This window comes from Phalaenopsis equestris, unplaced genomic scaffold, assembly GCF_001263595.1.
Source record: "Phalaenopsis equestris unplaced genomic scaffold, ASM126359v1 Scaffold227736, whole genome shotgun sequence".
Lineage (NCBI taxonomy): Eukaryota > Viridiplantae > Streptophyta > Magnoliopsida > Asparagales > Orchidaceae > Phalaenopsis > Phalaenopsis equestris.
In genome coordinates, this window is record NW_018245721.1 from 30,941 (window position 1) to 55,273 (window position 24,333).

Here is a 24,333-nt window from a genome sequence, read left to right on the forward strand (position 1 = left end):
TTTTCAATTTTTGTTTAACTTTTATTTCTTTGTATAATAGATACCACCTGTACCTTTTAATATACTATTTTGAAATGAATTTTTACTTTTGAAGCTTTTGAAGTGGTAAATATATCGTATATATCGTTGTCACAGTTCTGTTAAAAAAAAAATTTACTAAACATGAGGGAAAAATAGTCATTTATCCACTTTTGAAGTGGTAAATATATCGTTGTCACAGTTCTGTTAAAAAAAAGATTTACTAAACATGAGGGAAAAATAGTCATTTATCCAAAAAGCAGTTGCCTCACAGTTATTTTAAGACAGCTGTAACAAATAACCAATCAGCTTTTCGCAACAGCTTTTTCAAAACTTCCTGCTCCAAACAGATCCCACATCTCAATGTATTTTTATAACTTGATGTTACACCTTCTCAGCCAGAAAAGAACATAACTAGCCGGGATATTATTTTGGTGAGTGGGCTAGTTTAGCCCATAGAAAATTAAATATCGGATAAATACAGTAGTTTGAGGTGGTATGGATGTGACTCGAGAATAAGCGGCATTGCCGTCGGAAAGAACGCGGAACGTACAGGAGTGGGGGACCATAGCTCAGGAAACTTCATTTAAAGACATCAGAGGGAGCAAAAGAACCTGCGCGCGAACAAAAATGGATTCACCTCCGGAGAACGACTTTTGCTCGGTATGCCACGAGAGATTCACGCTGCCATGTCAGGCCAACTGCTCCCATTGGTTCTGCGGTACTTCTGCCTGAATTTTTGTTCAGTTTCGGATTTTGGATCTCTCTTCTTCTTAGCACGGATTTATTGATTTTCAGCGCGGAAAACCTTCTGCTTGAACCCATGACGGAGGATTCTAGATTTTAGGTTTATTTTTTTTGTTCGTTTTTACTGTCTTGGAATGTCAAATCAGATTTGTTTTTGTTGTTGACTGAAACGGGAATCAATGTGTTGTCAATGCTCCGTCTGATCATATTACTGATTTGCAAGCACACGAACTGACTACTGAGGGTTTATAATGATTGGTGGAATTTGTGGACTAGAACTTGAACAAGCTAAGTTAATTGGTCTTCGCAAGCCTGGATAATTAGGCGGAAGAGTTCGCAACCTGATTTTATAAATACAATAGCTATATATTCAACCACACCGCAATAAACAATATAAAAAATGACACTCGAAAGAAATCTATGTGAGATTTGGCATGTTTTTGTCATGGGATCGCCAGCTAAAAAATCATCCATCACATCACTTCATGCTTGGAAACTTTGCTAAGGTTGTTGAAACCTGGGATCTATCACTGTATCATCGAGCTGAAATGACTTCATACGAACCGATGTGATACCTGGCAGATCCAGCATTTCTAGGAATTCTATTTAAATACAATTACTTAGATTTGCTTGAGTATATTTGCTAACGCTTTCCTAAAAGGCCTGCCATTCTCAAACATTAGACACCAGATAAAGGATGGACTTCCCTTTGCTTCTCTTCTAGGTACCATGCAATCCGCTACCTCTTCATCATCGTCATCATTGCCTTGACCTAGATTTGTGGGCCCATTTTCCATGCAGACAACAAACTATTGCAACAAGAAGTTTTTATCCCACTAAGTAGGGTTGGCCACATAATCTATTTTCTCCATTGCGTCCTTATTAGTGTCATATATTCATTAAAGTCTATTAAATTCAGAACATGTTTTATACAATATGCCCAAGTTATTTTAGGTGTAACTCTACCTTTCCTAACATAACTCTAATCTAAAACATCTACTCTTCTAACTAGATCATCAGATGGTTGACGTTTAATGTGAAAAACCATTTAAGATGACTCTTTAATCTTATTCACCACTGGAGCTACACCAACCCTATCTCAGATGTATTCATTTCTTATTTTGTCTCTGTTAACTCACTCATCCACCTAAGTATTCTCATCTTAGCAACCTAACTTTGTTTTATGTTTCCCTTTAAAAGGCCAACACTCTGCGCCATAGAGCATTGCAGGCCTCACTACCATTTTATAAAATTTTCCTTTCACTCTAAGCTATATTTTTCGGACACACAACAGGTTCGATGCATTCCTTCACTTTAACCAACCAACTTGAATTCTAGTAATAACATCTCCATCCATATCATTTTCACTTTGCACAATAGACCTGAGGTATCTAAAATGTTCACACCTTTTAATAATTTGATCACCCATAGTTATAAGTCTGTCCCTAGAGTTACTACTACTAAAATTACATTCTATGTATTCAGTTTTAGTTCTACTTAAACGAAGGCCTTTGGACTCCAATGCAGATCTACATAATTAAAGTTTTTACTGAACTCTTTCTCTATTCTTATACACTAGAAAGATATCATTAGCAAAAAATGTACACCAATGTACATCCTCCAGTATGTGTTCAGTAAGAGCATTCATAACTAAAGCAAAAAGATATTGGCTTATAGAATGCATATCTTTAATGACTTGAATATAAGTCATATCAACCCCTTCTTCTCTAAAACTCTCCAAAGGACTTCTCTTGGAATCTTATCGTAAGTTTTTTCTAATCAATAAAAATCATATATGGATCTTCCTTATTCTCTCTGTACTTGTTCATCAAACTTCTCAATAAATTTATAACTTCCACAGTAGACATAAATCTCAACTGTTTATGTATAAATTGCAATTAGATGGAAAAGATTGAATTGTAGTTGTGGCAATGAAGGTTCATGGTTTAAGTTTAGTACATGAGCTCTGGGATTGAAATTTTAATGCTATGAGAATGCAAAACGTCATCTATGTCTATTTCCACCACATATGTGATTGGGAGTATTTTCAGCTACTATCATCGGGTTTTCAATTGAAGGCAATTATATCATAAAGATGTTAAAGATGGTTTGTTGATTGTATATCGGTGCTATCTGTTCTTAGGTTTTCTAGACCCCTACTTTACTCATGTAAGCTTTTGCGATTTATTTATTCTTTTGAATTTATTTGTTTATTTATTCCACGGGCATAAGTTCATCTTGGAGTTTTTACTTCACCAGCTGATTTAGCTTAATGAACATGGCTGAAAAAATGTATGCTCAGGTCGTACTTTAAGAGAAGTTATTTGAATCTGGATCATGCTATTCCTTTTATTGTTTTAATGCTATATTAACCATTTTGTGATTTTGTTTTTCCTGCTCTGAGGAAAATATGCATAATGGTCATCTCTTATGTTTATTATGCTTGAAATTTCAGGGAGTTGCATTATGCGTGTATGGCATCACGGATCCGCTCTTCAGCCATGTAAATGTCCCATTTGTCGCCGTTTTATAACTTTGTTGATACCTACCACAACCATGCAGAGTCAACGTCATGAGCTAGAAGCTAGCCAAGTTTTGGAAAACATTGAGAAGTATAATCGCTCATTCGGTGGTGGTTCACACAGTCTCTTGCAGGTTGTTTCCTATATAATTGTTTATTTTGGCCCATAGTTTTTTTTTTGTTTAAATCAAAATTATGTTTCCAATGAGTGACGTTACTGTGAGCAGATTTTAATGTACATTGGAGTCTTATTTCTCTTCTTCTCTAGCATAGTTTTTAAATGCATAAAATACTACAATCTTTTCCATACCTTTATTATAATTGATTACATGTGTTTCTCGTACTGTCACCTTTTATCCACCATATCTCTTCAAATTATTATTTATTTGGTCATAGACCTACACTTGTGAGCTCTAACTAGTTGGAATGCGACCTAGAAGATCGTTAGAGCTTATTCATAAGAATACCTGTTTATTAAATGTATTTTTGTCATGCAAGTCTCTTTACTTGGCCAAACCCTAGCCCATGAAAGGAAATTATCTAGAAAAAAATTATTATATAAAAGGTAAATAGCATGGTAGGGAAAAACTAGCTTTTGGGACCATATAATAACTTTTGATGTTGCCTCTAGCAACGTGTTCTCATCTCAAATCTTGTTTTCTTGGTCTTTGGTTCTAGGGCTAATTCGAAGTGCCAACCGGTAGCATATTTAGTTCTTATATGTAATCTCTATGATTTTCTTTCTACCTATATTTTACAAACTTGAAATTTCAGAAGTCATGGTATCCTGGACAAATTTGCATTACACTTTAGTTTTTCCTTTCGAAGCAATTGCTTATTCGAAGTTGTTTTTGACTTGTTTATGCTGTTTATTTTTTGTTACAATCAAACAGTAGAATCATTTCTTAATTTTTGCTGTCAAATTTATTCTTATTTATCTTTATAATTATCAAGATTAATGCTTGATGCTTGGCCTTTGGTACCATTTTATTTACTTTCTTGGAAAGTTTCTCCCCTTTAATTTTGACATGCATTTGTTAATTTTTTTTATTTGTTGTAGTTTTAGCTCCTTTGCTGAGAGAGGTAATTAAAAGTGGTGGAATTGATTAGAATTTATTATTTGCGTGGAAAATTTAAAATGTTGATATTTATTATTTGTTATTTTACTTTCATTAATCATATAAAAGGTATGCGCCCAATTCATAGCTAGCTTTTAAAATAATAATAAAAAATTGTCCCATGTGCTCTTTGGGCAGATTACAGCTTCTTTAGGGCTGATTGGTTTGCAGAAAAAAATAATGTAGCATTAAAGTAATGTATTTTATTCGGAATATGTTAGAGTTATTTGGTTCAGTGAAAAATGAATGCTGGACTTTATTTTTTCAATGTAAAATAAATTTGTAAAGGTTGGCGACGGCGGATGGCCGGCATCGGGAAAGGCAGTTGATAGCAAGTAGATGGGTAGTGACGGGGGGTAGGTTGGCGGTGGGCTGCAACTAGCAGCGGCTATGCGGTTTGACGGGCAGTTGACAATTGCAGCAGGAGGCGGCAACTGTGGCAATTAGTAGCGGGCAGCAGCCTCATTTTACACAAAGCAGTATTTTTGGAATTCGCTCAAATCCAACGAATTTTAAATACATTAATTAATATTTAGAGAATGAATTCAAAATACTTTGGGATTTTACATTGTATTTGTTTTCTTCCTTCTGAACACTTAAACTTTTAAAACTCATGCAGAAGGAATGCATTGCACTCCCTTTGCTGCCAATTAGCCCCTTAAACTAGGGAATGTGGGTAATTCATTACACTTTTCTTTTTTCCAGCAGAGTAGTACAAAATGACTAGATTATGGATTTCAGCAAAGCCTTGTTAAATCTATTTTGATTTGTTTTTCTATTTTTGGCTCATGAAAGGGAATTTTTTATATTGTTTTAGCCTTCTAGATTGTTTAGTAGGAAGTACATCTTAGTTTGCCTGTATGACATAACAAGTGTAGTTGTAATTTGTATTCTCACACTAGGTCAAGATGCAGTTGCTGACAGTACGTACAACTTAATTGGTGAAATAAGCCCTCTTCGAAATCAGATAAAAATTTGTATCGCCTGATGAGAACTCAAGCTGCATTGATATTTCACCAATAATCTTTTTCCACTCATTTTTGGCCAGCATTAGAATTTTTATTTTCCATTTCTTTTGTGGTTTGTTGGGAAGATCAAAATCGAAACTTCAAATAAAAGGCCAAGTGAACATAGTCACATGTTTAAAAATTTTATGGTTTGCAAACAGATAAAATTGTAATGATGATTATTGTTTAAAAATTTAAAAAATTTAATTTAAAATTTTGAGTTTTTGATATTTCAATCTTTCCCTTCATGTGGGAAACTGTTAAGTGCAGTTATCCTATTTTAAAATTATCTGAAAGGAAGTGGTTAGTTATGGAGAGTTTTGGTGTGATTCTACTCTACTTCCTTATTTGCTTTGCTAGTTTTGAATTTTCATTCATTTTTCTTAATTCAGAATTGATGATTGTAATATAATATTTCAAACATTGCTGCAATGAATAATTTTTTTTGATGTTTGATAAATATTAGAGTAAAATCTTTAGGGTTGAGTGTTTAGTGATTGTCACTTTTGTGTTCTTTTTGGTTGAAGGCCTAAGTATCTTTGTTTTACTTATTTATCTCTTTGTCAATTTTTCGTAGTATATTTTTCCACATTTCTAGAATAATTTCTAAGCATTTTCTCAAGCTATATAGTTGTAAAAGTGTTCTGAAGATCCTATTAAACCTGTCATTTGAATTACAGCTACCCTTAAAATAGTTTTTGCTATTCTTCCGCCATAGTCTAAATATCATTGATTCCCATCAACTACTTCAAATCTAACTTACCCATATTTTTTTAAAATTTTGGTGCTTTACCTCCTGCTCATATGCATTTAAACATTTCCACTAAATATTTTCAAACTAATCAATTTGAATCAATCACCTTGATCTATTTTTGGCTCTCCTTCATTATTTGCCCTCAAACCACTTGGAACGCACCAAATATTTCAAAGCGCACCCAAAATTGGCACTCTAACCTTGAAATATTTTTGCATAGCATATCATCCATCTCAGTAGGTGTCTCATTTGGACCAAAAGCTACACGGTTTTGCATATTTTTAGAGTCAACTCCACCTCATTATTTTTGGCTATAATATACTTCCCTGTATTTTTTATTTTACTCTTTTAAGATAATTTTTCTTCTTGAAACTTCAATTTAGTAATTTTTTAAAGAAGGATTTTCATTATTCTTTATTATTTTAATTTTTAACTAAAATCTTTTTGCCTTTCTTTTGATGCATCTGAGCTAATTAAATCTCTTATAATTTACGGTTGTTATTCTATATATTTGCTTATCTCTTTCGTTAGATCTCTTATAATTTACAGTTGTTATTCTATATATTTGCTTATCTCTTTCGTTAAAATCATATCTATTGTACACTTTTGATTTGCTTAATATTCGAAGTTTAAGACAGTTTTCTTGCAATTATTATAAATCTCACTTAGATTCAAGACTTTGATAATTAAAAGCAGTTTGTTTTACTTAATAATTTTTATACTCCATCATTAATCCTTTTTAATAAAACTAGCCATCTTATTCAACGCCAATGTTTGTATTACTAATGAATTTCTTTTTGCCTTTTTAACAATCTCTCTTAAAAGATTAATAATTTTACACATTTTCGAATCCTACCATCTTATTCTATTATTAATGGGCTATTTGGTTCGCTGTAAAATAAGTACATTGTATTTTTGTAAATAGGTTTTTAAAATTCTGGAGTAGTCGGAATAAATAGAAATAGTATAAAATTACAATGCATTTGTAATTTATTGGATTTAGGGTAATTCCAAATACCCTATTTTGTTTCAAGTATTTCTCACCAATCACCCTTTGACATCTCCCATCGGCGTCTCCCGTTGCCTGCCATTGTAGTAGCAAGTTGCTTGGCCACTCTCGCATGCTATCTTGTTGGTTGCCACCGCTCACCACTGGTAGCTGCTAGCAGCCGCTGTAGTTCATTGGCCTTCTATCTCTATTCGCCCACTTCCACAACTAACCACCACCACTACTGCTTGTTATCGTCATAGCCATTGGTGTCTCAGTCCACTTGTCACCACCTTTCAATGTATACAGTCCGCCACCACTAGTCGCCGTCATCATTTATCACTGGTATATTTTTATATTGTTTCATTTTGCTCGAATTAAATAATAAAATGTAAAGTCTTGTATTATTTTATACTAATACAAACAACTCCAAAATATTCCAATTACTATATATTGCTTTTACACTGCATTCTATTTTTAGTAAACCAAATAACTTTTTTTTTATAATTTTATACTTAACTATTACCTATATTTTGTGGTTAGGTTTTATCCATAATCACTTTATAATCTTTGTAAGATGATTTTTTTAGTATTTCTGTTATATAAATACTCGGTTGCTTTCTTTTTTTTTTCAAATGTGTTCTCTATTGCAAGATTACACGGCACCATGAAAAATTGTTATTTCTACCATTGCATTTGTTCTAATATTCCTTGAACCACCATGAAAATTTTTATGGCCAATCTTATTAATACCTATAAAAATTTAAATCCTTTCCAATCACTATTGATTTTTAGTAGGTATATTAGTTCATTCTTCTCTTATGGCATATCCTATTAGAACATATATCTTAATTTCAATCACCTCCAATATTTATCATTTTTTTCATCAGATATATATTGAATTAGTTCATCTTGCTCTTCCCAATACCATATGTTAATCTTACTGGTATTGTCCATGTTCAAAATTGTCTTGTCAATAATTATTATATTAATATTAATTATATTATTAACTTTATTAACATGAAAAATTTTCTCTTAATTCTCTATCCACTACACTTATAAAAAGGTGATTGAGGCGCACACCTTAATGTCCGCCTCACAAGGCGCGCATACAAAGAATGCCTCAAGGCTTGGGCCTTATTTTCATCAATGAGACTTACACTTTTTCTTTATCATTGACATACGCCTTAAAGAAGTCAAAAAGTAAATTAAGTATGATTACTTGATTATATTTTTAAGGAATTATTTTATTTTAAATTATATTTGATTTAGTATTAACTGATTTGGGATATAAGAAGAGAGATGTTGTTTTTGAAGAAGTTTTAGAAGATGTTAATGAAAGAGAATGAAATGATAAAATTATATATGATAATTGATCTAAAGATGATGAAAGTGAAGATGAATCCCATGTGGATTGTGGTTTGTATTATTTATTGAAATTTTAATTGAATGCTTACCTTGAATTTTGTTTTAGAATTTTTCTTTTATAACTTTTAAGATTCATATTTGTATTTTATTTCTTTATGATAATAAACTAAATCAATATATTGGTGGTTTATGTCATGTTTATGAATTATTTTTAATTTATGGGGGTTTTCTATTTTAGGCTTACATCTCGATCTACTTTGAGGCTTACATCTCGCATTGCTAAAGCACAATGGTTAGTTCTTGATTTCGCCTTTTTAAACCTTTCCACTATTGAATCAACTTTATTTCGATTGTTAATCTTTCCAATATATAGTAGTTTGTGATTAATATCATTCTTGAAATTTTCTCTTTTTCATTTTTTTATTGTAGAGAAGAAATATTTATACTTTTTTATCAGTGTCATACAATTCTTACTTATTTATTTTCAAAATTTTTAACTTACATGTGGCATATCTATTTTTATATTTAGATCTAGTTAACTTTTGCTTGCTTTGCATCATAATTGGGTTAACTTATAATGTATCGCATGATTGACTTCTCAGCATGCTCTTGTTCCTCACTATAATCAGTTTAAGCTATATATCTCTCATTATAATCAATTTAGGTCATATCATGTCTCCACTAGTTGTCAGTTTAATATCAAAATTCAAATTTTGGTTCATATCTATAATTCCTATCTATAGTTCTGATATGTGTTTTACGACTAACCGTCAACATAGCATCAATTCTTCATCCATCTTAATTGGGAAATAATAATAATAATAATAATAATAATAATCATAATCATAATAATCGTATTAGCAGTAGTAGTAGTGGTAGTCTTCGTCGTCATAGTAAAACTTAGCAATACAGAGTTGGAGAAAAAGTGGTACATGCAATATTATGCCTACATTATGTGGAGATTGCTTTTATTATTTGAAGCAGTGTCATACAGATCACGGTGGAGGTAATCCACAAATTGGCCTTGCTCGCATTTCTATGTGCAAATTATTATGATACATATAAGCATGGAGATACGGTCACACCTTTTGAAGAAGATTTAGTGATTCATTTCATTTTAGAGCTTAGTAAAAGAGAAGGTTTTGGTAGTTTTAGCTTGTTTCCCTTCAGTTATAATAGCTATTAAATAAAGGAGTTTGTCTAAGTAATATGTTATTATAACATTCTTAGTGTTCAATATTTTTTAAAATTTATGCATGACATGTTTAATTGTATTATCATAAATTTCTATTCATCTAAAATTATACCATTAAATTAAATTAAAAAAATGGGTTATATTATTATTGGACTTTTGCTTGAATCCAAACTTCATGAACTTAAAAACATTTGATCACATCCACCACAATTTGTTACGGGCAAACTTGTCAACTGTTAGACTTGGTACTTTCTTACTGCATAAAGAAATAGTTATATTCGGTTTCACGCTACAATATATGGAGAACTGGTTACGAAGTAGACAGCTACCTGCATGTCTAACTACCTACTACTGTAAATAAATAAATAAATAATATATAGTGCTGCGTACCCTGGCCTGTTGGTTGCCATCCACGGTATAGGACTCCTAAGTTGGGGGTTCGAATTCTTTCTAGAACAATTGGTCTTATGGAGGTGGCACTCGAACTGTTAGGCATATTAGGGGTGGCTGGAGGCTCGTGTGTGTTTTGTATATATATATATAGAAGATGGAGCTCTGCTAGGGTTCCTGGCGAGAAGATAATCCCTTGGTGCTGGCTGGCGGCGCATGGTGTTGTAGTTGTTGTGCTTTGTGGTTTCCTTCCCTTGAGGGGGCCTTTTGGAAGCGGGTTCCTGCTTTTGACCCTTCCCGGGCTCTGAAGAATTTGAAGTTTTACTGTTCCATTGTAGGTTGCTCGCTGCTGCCTTAAGGTTTGGATTTTATATGGCTTTTCCTATAGATGTGGAAACCAATGCCCAGTGGATTAAGGCCACTTATGCTGGAGTGGTTGGTAATGCTCAAGACACTTTAAAAGACCCTGACAATCTAGCGTTCCCTCAAACCTTACATGATGCGGCTGCTCGTAAGGGGACTTGTCCCTGCATTCATCCCTTAGGTGTGAAGGATGGTGAACCTGCCATCTACTTTTCTGAACAAGATATGAAATCTCTAAATGAAGAGGTGTAGTTCACACTTGTTGGCAAGTTCCTTTTGGGACATCCAAAAACGGAGTTTGTAAGAAATTACTTTGAATCTCTCAAGTTTATTGGGGCTTGGAAAGTGGGATTACTTGATGAGAGAGATCTCCTAATCCAGCTCACTGTAGAAGAGGATTATGCTGGGCTGTTTGCTAAGCAATCTATAATGATTGCTGGAACTACTATGAAAATCTTGAAATGGACTCCAGGCTTTGACCCTAGCAAAGACCCACCTGTGGTGCCTCTTTGGTTCAAACTGCCTGGACTCCCTCTTCAATTTTTCAATCTTAATGCTTTATTCAGTAATGGGAGAGCTTTGGGAATACCACTTAAGGTGGACACTCCCACTTACAATACAGCCAGACCTGCATGTGCTAGAATTCTCATTGAGAGAGGGATATCACCCTCCCAGAATTGAAAAGAGTTTGGATTGGGATTGAACAGGATGGGTTCTGGCAAGAAGTGGTGTTGGAGCAAAAACCTTAGTATTGTCAACATTGCAAAATGTTTGGGCACACTTTGGACAAATGTTATAGGCTTCACCCCCCTTCCAAAAGAAATTCTCATACAACTCAGAAGGAGTTTCTCCAAGCTCAGCATACTGTCCACTCTGTTGTAGGTGAACTTCCCCCTATAACCACATTTGTACAAGACACTTCCAGACTGTAGGAACTACTCCTACTTCTTCCACTACCTCAAATTCTTATCCTTGGTACCAGTGAGGAAAGAATTAAATGAGGTTTTGATAGTCACTCCACCTTCATCTGAACCTGTTTTTGACGGAAGTGTGGATGTGGTATGCCCTTCAAACAATCCCAACATTTTACCAACAATTCTTACCAGTGACACCATTGCAGAAATTCAGAAGAACATGGAAGAGGATTGGCATATTTACACAACAAAAAAGAAGAAGAAACAAGTCACTGAAGTACAAAAACTCCAAAAAGGGCTTATCCCTCAGGTTCTTGGAGGAGGCACAAATGTGAAGGCTGGTTCCCCCTCCAAACATACTAAAGGCAGAACAAGATCCAGATCACAACCTTCCCTCTATCCCTCTCCACAAGATGATTAATTTTCTATGTTGGAATAGAATAATAGGGGAATTGCTCACACTCTCTCCCTCAAAAGAATTCTACACCTAAACAAAAAATATCAGCTTTGGTGCATTTCTGTTTTTGAACCTATGGTTCATAAGTATCCTCAAAGACTTATCAATAAGTTTACTGGTTTTTCTCAGTATGCTAACAATAATAACAAAATCTGGCTGTTTTGTAGAAAGTAAACCTCTTGGAATGTTCTGGTGGACCACCAACAATTTGTGCATATCTCTTTTCAGATTAATGGCCACTTTAGTCATGCTTCTTTTTTTTATGATGGGTGCAAAAAAGAGGACAGAAGAGAACTCTGGGACTGCCTCCACAATATAAGTAAACATATGCATTCCCCATGGCTGGTGGGGGGAGATTTCAATTGCATAACTTCTTCTGCTGAAAAATTTGGGGGCAGGACTCCTCTCTCCAAAATGACACATTTTAGTGATAACATCCAACTGGCAGGTCTGTTTAATCTGGGCTTCAAGGGACCTGCTCTCACTTGGAAGAGAGGACATCTCTGCAAAAGATTGGACAAAATTCTAGTGAATGATCTATGACACTCTCAATTACTGCTTACTTATGTAATTCATCTGAGCCTTGCTGGCTTTGACCATAAATCTTTGCTGGTCTCCATTACCTCCTCTTATAACTCTGTGCAACCCCCTCCTTTCAGATACCTTAATATGTGGTCCACTTATCATTCTTTTTTGAACATTGTCTCCTCTAATTTGTGTGGAGTTATACATTCTGAACCACTGGTTAAACTTAGCATCTTGCAGATCAAGGTTGGTAAAGCCCTCAGGAAATGGAGCTGGGCATCCTTTGGCAATGCTCTAAATTCTGTTAGCACTACTGAAAAAGAAGTAGAGAAACTTGAACTTGCTGTCTAGAATGGATTTGCTGAAGAAAAAAGTTTATTAATTGCACAAAATAGACTATTAAGAACTGTTCTTAAAACAGAAGGCTTCTATTAACATCTTCACTGAAGGAGACAGGAATACTAAATTCTATCATGCCTTTATTAAGTACAGAAGGAAGTGGAAGGAAGTGCAACAGTGCAACGCTATCCATTCTATCCAATCTGCTGAGGGGTTTGGCTTAATGATAATGATGCAATTGTTAGAGATGCAGTCTCATACCATAAACAACTAAATCAAGATTCACGTCACAGGTCACCTTTTGTTAAAAACTACTTCATGAAAGACATATCTTATAGCAGAAACCTTATGTTAATTGATCCCCCTTTTGACCAGAAGATATGGATGGCCTTAAATTCTATTGACGATTCTGAAACTTTTTGGTCTGATGATTTCACTGCAGGCTTCTATAAAAAATCATGGGATATCATTAAGATGGATGTTACTGCTGCTGTGAGAAGTTTCTTCCAAGGCCATAACCTCCCTAAGTACTTCTGTGAGTCTATCTTTATACTGATACCTAAATCTGATGTTCAAAAAAACTGGGATCACTTTAGGCCTATTTGCCTCACTTCTGTTATTAGCAAAATTATCAACGAAATCATAGTAAAAAGATTGCAACCCCATCTTCACAACCTGATTAGCCCCATTCAAACTACCTTTGTCAAAGGGAGATCTATAACTGATAATGTACTTCTTGCACAAGAGCTGGTTTAGGATCTGGATAAGCCTTGTAGGGCAATCTGATTTACAAACTAGATATCAGAAAGGCTTATGATACCATAAGCTCGGAATTCATAATGGACATCCTTTATGCCAGAGGTTTTCCTGCAGACTTCTGTACCCTCATCTATGGATAGTTATCAAACAATGCTCACCCTATTCTCATTAATGGACAAACCAAGGGGTCTTTTACTGCCAGTAGAGGGCTGAAACAAGGGGATCCGCTCTCACCCACTGTTTTCATTCTGGCCATAGACTACTTATCCAGAATACTCAACTTAAACCTCCTCTCCCGCAACTACTCCTGCTATCACCATAGATCTAAATTCGCCATTTCTCATCTTATATATGCTGATGATATTATGGTGTTCTCCAGGGCCCACTAGTCTGCCGTCAAAAAAGTATTTAAATGTCTTCAAATGTTCCAGTCTCACTCAGGGATGATTCTCAATCGTGACAAATGTCAACTAATCTTCCACAAAGGAGTCTCTCCCAACTGCAAGCAATGGATTTATGATTACACAGGGTTTTCTAGCTCTCAACTCCCTATCAAATACCTTGGAGTCCTTCTCATTACTGGCAGATCTAAGCAAGTTCAATTTGATGAGGTCTTGAACAAAATCACAACTACCTTTCCTGCTGGACACAGTCCTTTCTATCTAATTGAGGTAGAATTACTTTGCTAAAGAGTATACTCACAACTTTCCCTTCTTTCATCCTACAGATGACTAATCTGAAGAAGAGTACTCAAATACAATTGGAAAGGGCTCTTAATAGATTTCTCTGGTTTGGACAAAGACAACAATTACATTGGGCCTTTTGGCAAAAGGTGGCAAAACCTACTATGGCTGGAGGTATTGGTTTTAAAGGGCTGCAACATCTCTTACAAGATAATTTGTGTAAAATTTGGATCAAGTTCAGGGCCCAATCTTTTTTATGGGCAAAATTTATGATTGGAAAGTATTGCAAAGATCAACACCCTTCCCTTACTGTCAGGAAATTGGGAGACTCCAGGATGTGGGTTAGCATGCTCAAAATCAGACATATTGCTGAAGATTTATTCCTGTGGGACTTCGGGAATGGGGAGGTAAGTTTTTGGTTGGACCACTGGTGCCCTGAGGGGTGACTTATGCCTTGTTCCAATCATTCTACCTACAACTCAAAGTGGCTGAATGTTGGGAGGATAACCAATGGTCCCTCCCTAAATTGTTTACTCTACTTTAGGAACCATCTATTACTCACATATCTAAGTTACAGTTTGACAGGGGTAGACCTGATAAAATCATCTGGCAGGTTCACACAAATCAAAGACTCACCAAAGCAGTCTACTCTAAACTCTTTTGTTGGGATCAGGTGCCCTGGGGGGACACTATCTGGAACAAATTCCTATCCCCATCAATGTCTTTTTTCTGCTGGAGAACCTTCCATAAGTTACTACCAACTGATGATATTCTCAAACTGAAAGGATTGAGGGGCCCTTCTATATGTCATATGTGCTTGGTGGAGGAGGAATCCATTCCTCACCTCTTCTTTGAATGCAGTTTCTCCAGTTTCTCTGCAGTTTCTCTCAGGCTGTCTGGACTGAATTGTTTAAACACTTGACACTATTAGAATCTAAATTTCAATGGGATCAATTACAGTCCTGTTGGTACAGCTGGCACACAACAAAATATGAATCCATTCCTTTCCTGGTTGCCTGGTTCTTTGGATGGCCAGAAATCATGCTAAATTTGAGGGCAAATCTTCCTCTGTTGCTTAGGTGGTGAGAAACTGTACTACTTTCCTCTAATAACTGATACAACATAAGAGGTTTCCTAAAATCTGTAATTCCATCCCCCCCCCCGGGAATTCAGGTCATCCTTTGATCTATAAAGTGTATTGGAGGCCTCTTGAACTCTCCTCTATCAAAGTAAACACTGATGGGAGTTTCTTTGAGCTTGGTGCTGGTGTGGGAGAGGTCTTTAGAAACCATTATGGAAAGTGCATATTATTTTTCCATGCTCCTGTAATTGCCTCAGATGCACTGGAAACTGAACTTATAGTTGTTTATTGGGCTATCATGCTGGCTGTTAAGGTTAATTTTTCAAGTTTGTGGGTGGAAGTGGACTCTACCATGTTGATTACTTTGTTGGAGTCAGAGGGACAGTCCCATGGGATCATTCACACTGGATCCATAAAATTAGATTGTTATGCTCACAACTCAATGCACATTTTACCTGGAAAGAAACAAACTTGCTAACTGGCTTGCTAGATATGGTTTATGCTCTAGTTCTATTTCAGTTTCCTCGTCACCCCCCCTCCTCTCCTTTTTTTGCTTTCTAGGGACCTTCTTGATGTTCCCCATTTTAGAATTGTAAGCTGATTTTTATCAATAGAAGGGCCCTTTTCAATATATATATATATATATAGTGTGTTTGTTTGTGTGTGTGACATCTTCTAGTAAAAAAAAAATTGATTTTGAGTTATTTAAAATTCAAGGCAGCATCGAGTTAGTTTCAAATTCTTGACAGAATTTAATGTTTTTTTTTTAAATCTTTCTGATCGTTTAATGTTTTTCATTATTGAATTTCCTCTCTTTTCCGTTTTTATTGCATCATTATATGCCATTCTCATTGCAGAGACTGAGGGATCTCCCTTTTTTTACGCGAAGGTTGTTAAGGGAACTGATGGACCCTCAAAGATCACTTCCACTTGTTTTCAGGGCTCGAATGATCTTAGCTGTAAGTTCAAACAAAAGAAAGTAGCCCTACTGCTCTTGATTATAGAAACACTGTTACATGATCAAAATTTTGAATTTTCTAGTTATTTTGACGTCTATATGCTATTTATTTTTCATTTGCTAAGTACAAAAAATGAATAACTTGTGCAGAAAATTTATATTCCTATACTTGTTAGTCCATAGCCAATGAATGTTTATTTGGATATCTGGATAAAACAAAGTACGTTCATGCTTTAGTTTGTGCACTTCTTCTAGGTTAACTGACATTGAGCTAATTTGTATGCAATATCTTTTTTTAAAGTTCATTTTTTGAAAGGTGATTTTTGCATCCTGTATCATCTACTTGAATTTATTTCATATAACAAACTTGGGATGTAAATACGAGAGGGTTTTTTGTTACATATGGCTATTCCGCAGGGTTTCAGGTTTGCTATGCGTTTCAAAAGTTTCAAATTAGAGCCCGTATTACAAAAATGATAGCTATTAAATATCTTTTTGTTTTAACTAAAACATGGAACTCCTAAACCAACTCCACAATACATAATATCTCGTGATTCTCCTTTGATGCAATAATGTGTAACCACATTACATAATATCTCATAATGGATTTTTTTTTCTTTAAATTCTATAACTTGCGAGGGAGCATTGTTTTTATTGGTATCTTCCTATCTTTTAGTATTCATACCTCATGAGATGCTTGAGACTTAGATTTTCTTTTTAGTTAAACCAAGTATCCTATTTTTAGAAGTGAAAAAAAGAGCATAACTTTAAAAGATGTTTTTGTGCACCAAATTGTTGGGTTGCCTAATTTTTTTCTTAAAATCAACGTAATGTTTTGCAGTAGTAACGTATTATGAAAGGTAATCTAACTCGTATAAGTGCCTGTTTGGGGCAGCTTAATGGGAGCGGTGGCATTTTGAAAACGCCGCAATGACGTTTGGATGTCGCGTTCGCTCGAGCGTTTTATTACCGCTGATACGCGGTATTGAGGCAAATAGGCGTAGGGAAATAATGGGACCTCCCTTCGCGTCCTGCGTTTAGTTGGTGCGTTAGGGTGAAAAAGACGCCCCGTGCCCCTATTCGGTCCCCCTCGCCCTCGCTTCTTCCTCGCGGCCGTTGAGAAATTTGGCAAGAAATCCACTCTCTGCTCTCCCTCTCGTCGCCCTCTTACTTTTCCGTCTGGTATGCACCATCGTTTTCGATCCTTCTCTGATTTTGCTAGATCTTGTTCGACCCCTGATTTGTGCCTCGTTGCATCTTGTTTGAATGCACAATTGCTGGTTTCGGAGGTTCTTATGAAATATTGGATGGGTGGTTTGCTAGATCTGAACTTTGGAGACAATTTTGTTTCAAAGCTTTTCGAGCCTCTAGATCTGGAATGTGGATGCGGTTTTTGTTTCACTTTTGCTTTCGAGCCTTCTCTGTTCATGTGCGATGCAGTTTTTCTTTTAGTTTTTGCTAGAGTTGAAATTTGGATGAAAGTTTGGGCATTACATTTCTCGTTACAATGATTCTTATTGAACGAATTTTGGATGGGTGCTTTGAACGAAATTTTGGATGGGTGGTGTTATGGAATTTCGTTGAAATGGTTTATTCTCAACATTAATGGAGTTTGGGCGTTGCATTTTTTCGCCATTGCATATTCTGAATTAATGGAAATTGAGAAAAATGCAATTTTTATGGAGTATGTGTGTTCTGATTCCCATGGCTTGGGTCATAGTAGAGTGGTTTTACTTTTTCTGTTGGCCAATCTCTCAATATCTAGATGGGCTCCCAAGTGAAGCAACAACATTAGCCTTTTGAATTTCAATTAAATTGGTAAGATATGTAGCTTCATAGGCCACAATAACTAAAAAAGTGTGCTTGGGGTGGCTGAATGGAGATGCAATTATTTACCCTGCTTCTTCTATCACCCGTTATTGGCAAACTTCCATTCTTCCTTGTTTCTGTCGTGACAAACAATAATGAGTTAGATTTACTGATCACGGTTTTTGTTTCACTGTTTAGTAGATATTTTGATTCATTAAAATGGTTGTGGCATTAGATAGAAATGTTGATACAGTTTTTGTTTCATTAAAATGGTTGTGGTGAAGAAACAATAATTGCAATGCAAATAATATTCACTGTTTAGCAAATGATGAGAATACTATTCACTGTTTATGCCATTTACGGGGTTTTCAAGCTTGAGATGCAATGCAAGTTGTGCCTGCCTTCAAGCTTGAGATGCAAATACTGTTATGATTGTTTAGAGCATCGGATTGTATATTTTTACGGGGTCTTCAAGCTTCCTTTGATGTTGAGGGTAGAGAGGATATATACTATATATATTTTAGAGCTACGAGTTGTGCCTGTCTTTAGAGCTACGGTTTACTACACATTATGGTGATGATGATGACTGTCGATATGAGCATCTTAGATAATCATAGCTTCGGTGAAATTGGATTCAACGACATGTATGAGAAGTTGCATATCAAATATAAGATGTGTATTGTTTACTTGTTACACATGTACTTTATTTGTAGTGTTCTCCATTCAGAATCATAGCTATGTACTTTTACATAATTGGATAATAAAACATATTCGATGTCTTACTGTAGATGTAGGTCTTTGACTGAACTACATATTTCCTTTGTGTTATTATTAATTTTTTTTTAGCAAATTTTGACACTGTTGTTGGTTCATTGATTCATGTTTTTTCTTATAAAGGCATAGACATCTTTCAACTCTTGTTGGTTAATTTGGAGAATTTTTTTATGCTTGTTGAGTTACAATATGAATTTTCTGTATGCAATATGCAATTCTTCATAAAGTTCCACAATGGCTAAGACAAATGAAGGTGGTCAGCGATGCAAGAACCCTCAGCGATGTGGGATAAGAAAATTACAGATATTTTCTGTAACCTCTGCATCACTGAGATTGAGATCGGGAATAGGCCAACGACCTATTTCAACAAGGAAGGTTGACTGAATATAGCTAAAAGGTTTAAAGAACTGACTGAAAGAGATTATGACAGACTGAAGTTTAAAAATAAATGTTATCAACTAAAGAAAGTGAAAATTTTGAAAGGGAAGGAGCTGAAACGTGGATCTACGGGGTTGGGCTGGGATCCAATTAAACGGACAATTGATGTTTTATATGAATGGTGGGCCGAAAAATTAGAGGTAAAATTCTTATTAATTACTTGTCAATTACATTTATTTTCAATTAAAATGATTATCCCCCTAAACCCGCTGCATTTTATTATTATAGGCAATGCCGACAGCAAAAAAATACAAGCAGAGTGGAATTGATCCAGATCTTGAAGATAAACTTGACATAATGTTTAAGGGGGTGGTGGCAACAAGAAAACATGCATTCAATCCTAGTGAGACGGGATTTGCAGGAATACCCGATGATTTTCCACCAGAGCCGGTGGCAGTTGAAGAAGAAATACACAGTATTAACCAGAGGGAGATGGGGGAATCAAGCTCGTAGATGAAGATGCCCAGGCTAGGAAGAAGAAAGAAAGAAAATGATACTTTTGTGAGAACTTTTTTTGACAGACTCATAAATGCTTTTGGAGCACCACCGCCTTCTCCACTATCTGACAACACTATCTTCGATTGTCTTCGCACTTTGAAAACCATCCCTGAAGTTGTAGCGGATAACCACTTTCATGCAATATGTATGAAAAAACTCGAGGATCCAACACGTAGACACATATTTATGGCGAGAACCAGAGTTGCGGGTTGAATATTTACGTGTTATTGTGAATGATTGAGACATTTATGTGTTTTCAAGAAATGCTTATGTACTCTTCAAAGTTTTGAACTCATTTGTTATTTGAAGTTGTGTTTCTTTTTTAAAATTTACTTTTAGTAGAGCTCTACATTTTATTTTATTCTTAATAGCTTAGTGTTCTCATTATTTATTTCTTGCTTGCTGGATTGATTAATAATTGATGAAATAACTGAGATTTTTCTTCCTTTAGGATGATACTTCATAACGGTTCACATCATGAACATCGTAAGAGAATGGCATGGGCTGCAGCTATTGTCATATTACTATTGGAGTCTTACCGATCAAGCACTGTTCGTATACCTTGAATGACCTCCAGCTTTGTTGGGGATAAATGAGTTGGAGAAATGCTTTCTAGACATCCGATTAGGTTCGGTAACATATTTCGAATGACAATACCGATCTTTATGGATCTCTTGCACGAGTTATCCCTCAATCACAAACTCCAAGGTTCTTCGAGAACAACGAGAAGGGAGGTATTGGCTAACGCTATAATGCTATATATTCTGTCACAGAATGAATCAATTAGGGGTGTTATGGAGATATTTCAACATTCATCGGAGACAATAAACCGTTATTTTTCTAAAGGCATACAAGCTCTAGTTAGCTTAGCCGCTAAAATTATCAGGCCAGAGGATCCATCATTTGCTAATCCTCCAGAACAAATCGCAGTCGATCCCCGTTACATGCCTTACTTTAAGGTAATCATTCTTTTATTTACTTTCATAATAACATATAAATATTTCCTAACCTTGTCAAACAGAACTGCATAGGTGCAATTGACGGTACTCACATTGATGCTCGAATACCCAGTCAGGACAAGGTGGCTTACATTGGTCGAAGTGATTCGACTACTCAAAATGTCATGGCGGTATGTGACTTCAACATGCGTTTCACATTGTTATGGCGGGCTGGGAAGGGAGTGCACATGATAGTCGAATTTTCGCCTATGCTACGAGAAATAGATCGTAGGATTTTCCTCATCCGCCTTCAGGTATGTTTTGATTTACAAAATTCCAAGCTATAGGTATTTATTGCAAATAACAATATCTTGCATAACAGGAAAACACTATTTGATTGATGCTGGATACCTTATGCAGAGGGGCTATCTGAAGCCATATCCAGACACTAGGTATCGATTTCTGATTTTGAGCAAGCAAGTGGCACTATCCGTGGTAGGAAAGAAATTTTTAACAAAAGCCACTCTTTACGTGGGGTAATTGAAAGAACGTTTGGGGGTTGGAAGAAGAAATGGATAAACCTATGTGATATGCCGTCATATCCATTTCAGAAGCAGGTGCATATTGTGGTGGGAACAATGACAATTCATAACTTCATACGACGACACCCTTCACGTTCAGATACGGACTTTAGTATAGCTTATAACGAAGACCTGACTGTCAATGAAGAACCATCAGAAATCATGATCGGGCTTTCAGTTCCTGAGGATGAAAATGAATTTAATGAATTTGAAGTTCATGACACGGAAGGTGTGGTTGAGATGGCTGCTCTGAGGGAGATGCTATATATGAAAGCTAGTCCAGCAAGTCTTTCTTTTCTTCATATATATGTAAATCAATCTTTTTGTGGATTTTATGTTTTTTGGGAATAAGTTCTGACATACGTTTTTTTTTTTCTCGCAGTTATACAAATATGACTTTCAGGATATCAGTTACAAACAGAGGTATTTTGTGTTATTGTGGACTATCGTCTCCGTTGCTCACATCGCGTCAGTCTCATAGCGTTGGGAGGCAGTTCTACGATTGTGCCAAGCGTGTTTCAGCTCGTTGTGGTTTCTTCCGATGGGCTAACAGTCCCATCTATTACACTACCAGTAGTCATGGGAATCCGATGTTTTCCCATGTTGATAGTGCAGCTGTGGACAAGCATAGCCAGAGTTTGAAATTAAATATTTTAATATTTCTTATTGTAGTTGTACTTGTCTTTGTCTCTTTTTTATTTCGTCTGGTACTCACGAGAGTGTGAGAACTGTATGTCACTTTTGGAACTGATCTGTGATGATTGTATGCTTCTGTACTATATGTTTCTGTACTACCAATAAACTATTATAAATAAGCTGCCCCAAACAGTTTTACAGGGGCAGGAATGTTATTTAACTACCAATAAACTAATCTGAATAAGCTGCCCCAAACAGCAAGCCAGATTATTTTGATAAGCTGCAGATTATCAGAATAATTTTCTTATTAACACATTATAAATAATCAGCAGCTGCCCCAAACAGACCATAAATCTCAAGCAATCCTGCTTATTAACACATTATAAATAATCAACAGCTGCCCCAAACAGACCATAAATCTCAAGCAATCATTTTTTTATTCCTTAATTGCATTCTTAATGGACAGCTTATTAGCATTAATGTTATCTGCTTCGGTGTGGGTTGAGATCTTAAAGATCATTGATACTCAATTTCATGCTTATTCTTTGACACGGATAATATCAATATCCGTAAACCAAAATTTCCTCAGCTTTGGTTGAATTGGAATCAAACCTCATTGAATTTGAGTTGAGTTCTAGCATATAGATAGCTAGACCCAATTTTTAGTCCATTTAAAGACTCAGGTGGCTTTCTCAAGTTTTGATTGAATTAATACACACACACACACACACACACACACACACACACACACACACACACACACACACACACACACACACACACACACACACACACACACACATATGTATGGTATTTATTCATTTGGCATGCTATCTAATTTAAAACATGCATGCTATCTAATTAAAAACTTGGTTAATTGACTAGGTGATCTCCATTCATGCCCTAGGTATCTATACATTAGATCCTTCCTCCAACAGCTATTTTAACTCTTTACATCAAATTTTCTTAAAAGGATTTATGGCAGTTTACTTATTGAATTAATTTTGAGTTCGAATTAGCTGAACTCAAATAATTCACAAATTGAATCCCAGGGCCCAGGCCTAGCTTGCTCAGAGATTTTTCTCAGCCTCAAGCTTTGTGATAGAGCCAACCTCCATACCACAGTTCTTATGATATGTGCAAATTCCATGTACTGCATTAAACATGTCATTGGACTTCTAGTTGGTGAATAACTTTTCTCCTTTATGCTTGCAAATTTGTCTCGTTAGATTCGACAGAACTGCCTTCAGTTGACTTTTTTTTTTTTTGTTAATTTTTTTATTTGCTTCGCTTCCTACATGAATAGTTACCGTCATTTAGAAGCTGGAAATTTTTTTTGGTTGATTATATGTGATAAGTAGTCTCAAACATTTATCAATTATGAGCATACATGTCTTTGGCAAAGGCGAACCTTTTATTAAAGAGTTGAGAGTTATTGTAGATACTACAACTTTGAAGTCTCTGATTGTGCATATTGCCATATTTCTCATCTTAAACGTACTTATCTTTGCTTTGTTCCGCAGATTATACCGGCTATACTCTATGTCCTGAGCCCCATTGATATCATTCCAGAGGGTAATTTCACATAATCTTAAATTTTCTTTTTGTTTTTCTATTCCGATGAGGCTGTTAGAACTGATTATTGAATGATACTTCGAAATTTGTTTATCAGATTTAATCATCTTTGATTCAATTGAATATTTCCTAAGCAGGAGTTTTTGGTCTGGTCGGCTTTCTTGACGATTTGCTCATTCTGCTGATTGCTTTTCTGCATCTTGCTGCTATCTACCGATCAATTCTTCTTTACCGACATGGAGGCCACTGAAATATGTTCTGTTCTTCAGCTTGTATAGTTGTGACGTTACAGGTGGCATGAACGCATGCACTCTTTTAGCAGGAAGCCGAGAAACTAGCAAAATATTCAAAAACCATGATTGCTTTCTTCATTCGTCTTTTGTAAAGTTAGACTTGTGCAAGTGTGAATTTTTAGTATCTCGTGGTGCATTCGGTTGAATAGACAGAATCAGACCATTCACTTGTTATTCTTTAAATCCTAACGCTGTTTTTGAAGCATGAGTTTTGAAGTAGAATAGTGTTTTGTTGCAATAACAAAGTAAAAGTACCACTGCTAAAACTTTGAATTGATCTTGGGGTTTTCATTTTATTTTTCTGAAGAATAAGCTACTAGTTTAAATTCATTTTTGTTATGTTAAGCAATTTTTAATCGTTCTAAAATAGTTTTGACATATTCTTTTTAACAACAACAACAACAAGCCTTTATTCCAGTAACCGTGGTTGGCTACATTCTTTTTCTTTATTGTGTCCTATTTACTATCATATTTTCATTTAATTCTAATAAATTAAGATCCTTTTTTATATAATATGTCTAGTGTTATTTTAAGTCTTCTACTACATTTCTTAACAAATTCGAATCTTAAACATCTACTCTCTTAGCTCGATTATCAGATGATCAA

General features: G+C 35.3%; 2 protein-coding genes across 3 annotated transcripts; both read left to right on the forward strand.

Annotated features, from left to right (window-relative positions):
- The first annotated feature begins 544 nt into the window (after positions 1-544).
- On the forward strand, positions 545-23,926 carry LOC110037947 (E3 ubiquitin-protein ligase RNF170-like). Of its 2 annotated transcripts, none has more exons than XM_020742693.1 (5): positions 545-739; positions 3,221-3,420; positions 16,085-16,186; positions 23,383-23,434; positions 23,572-23,926. In XM_020742693.1, the coding sequence occupies exons 1-5, from the start codon at positions 649-651 to the stop codon at positions 23,682-23,684; spliced, it is 558 nt and encodes a 185-aa protein (XP_020598352.1). In that variant the 5' UTR covers positions 545-648; the 3' UTR covers positions 23,685-23,926. The 2 variants fall into 2 exon arrangements, with proteins under 2 accessions (XP_020598352.1, XP_020598353.1); XM_020742694.1 differs by lacking the exon at positions 545-739 and adding an exon at positions 746-865.
- Positions 20,967-21,991, forward strand: LOC110037948. Its single transcript, XM_020742695.1, has 2 exons — positions 20,967-21,532; positions 21,606-21,991. Exons 1-2 carry the CDS (start codon positions 21,233-21,235, stop codon positions 21,702-21,704), a joined length of 399 nt encoding a protein of 132 aa, XP_020598354.1. The 5' UTR covers positions 20,967-21,232; the 3' UTR covers positions 21,705-21,991.
- Positions 23,927-24,333: the final 407 nt, after the last annotated feature.

Excerpts from the sequence above, each read along its gene's own strand:
- LOC110037947 (XM_020742693.1), top strand. The coding sequence starts at position 649 with ATGGATTCACCTCCGGAGAACGACTTTTGCTCGGTATGCCACGAGAGA. Across the intron at positions 740-3,220 it reads CTGCTCCCATTGGTTCTGCG|GGAGTTGCATTATGCGTGTA; the intron begins GTACTTCTGCCT and ends TTGAAATTTCAG. Across the intron at positions 23,435-23,571 it reads CATTGATATCATTCCAGAGG|GAGTTTTTGGTCTGGTCGGC; the intron begins GTAATTTCACAT and ends TTTCCTAAGCAG.
- LOC110037948 (XM_020742695.1), top strand. The coding sequence starts at position 21,233 with ATGCCGTCATATCCATTTCAGAAGCAGGTGCATATTGTGGTGGGAACA. Across the intron at positions 21,533-21,605 it reads TTTCTTTTCTTCATATATAT|TTATACAAATATGACTTTCA; the intron begins GTAAATCAATCT and ends TTTTTCTCGCAG.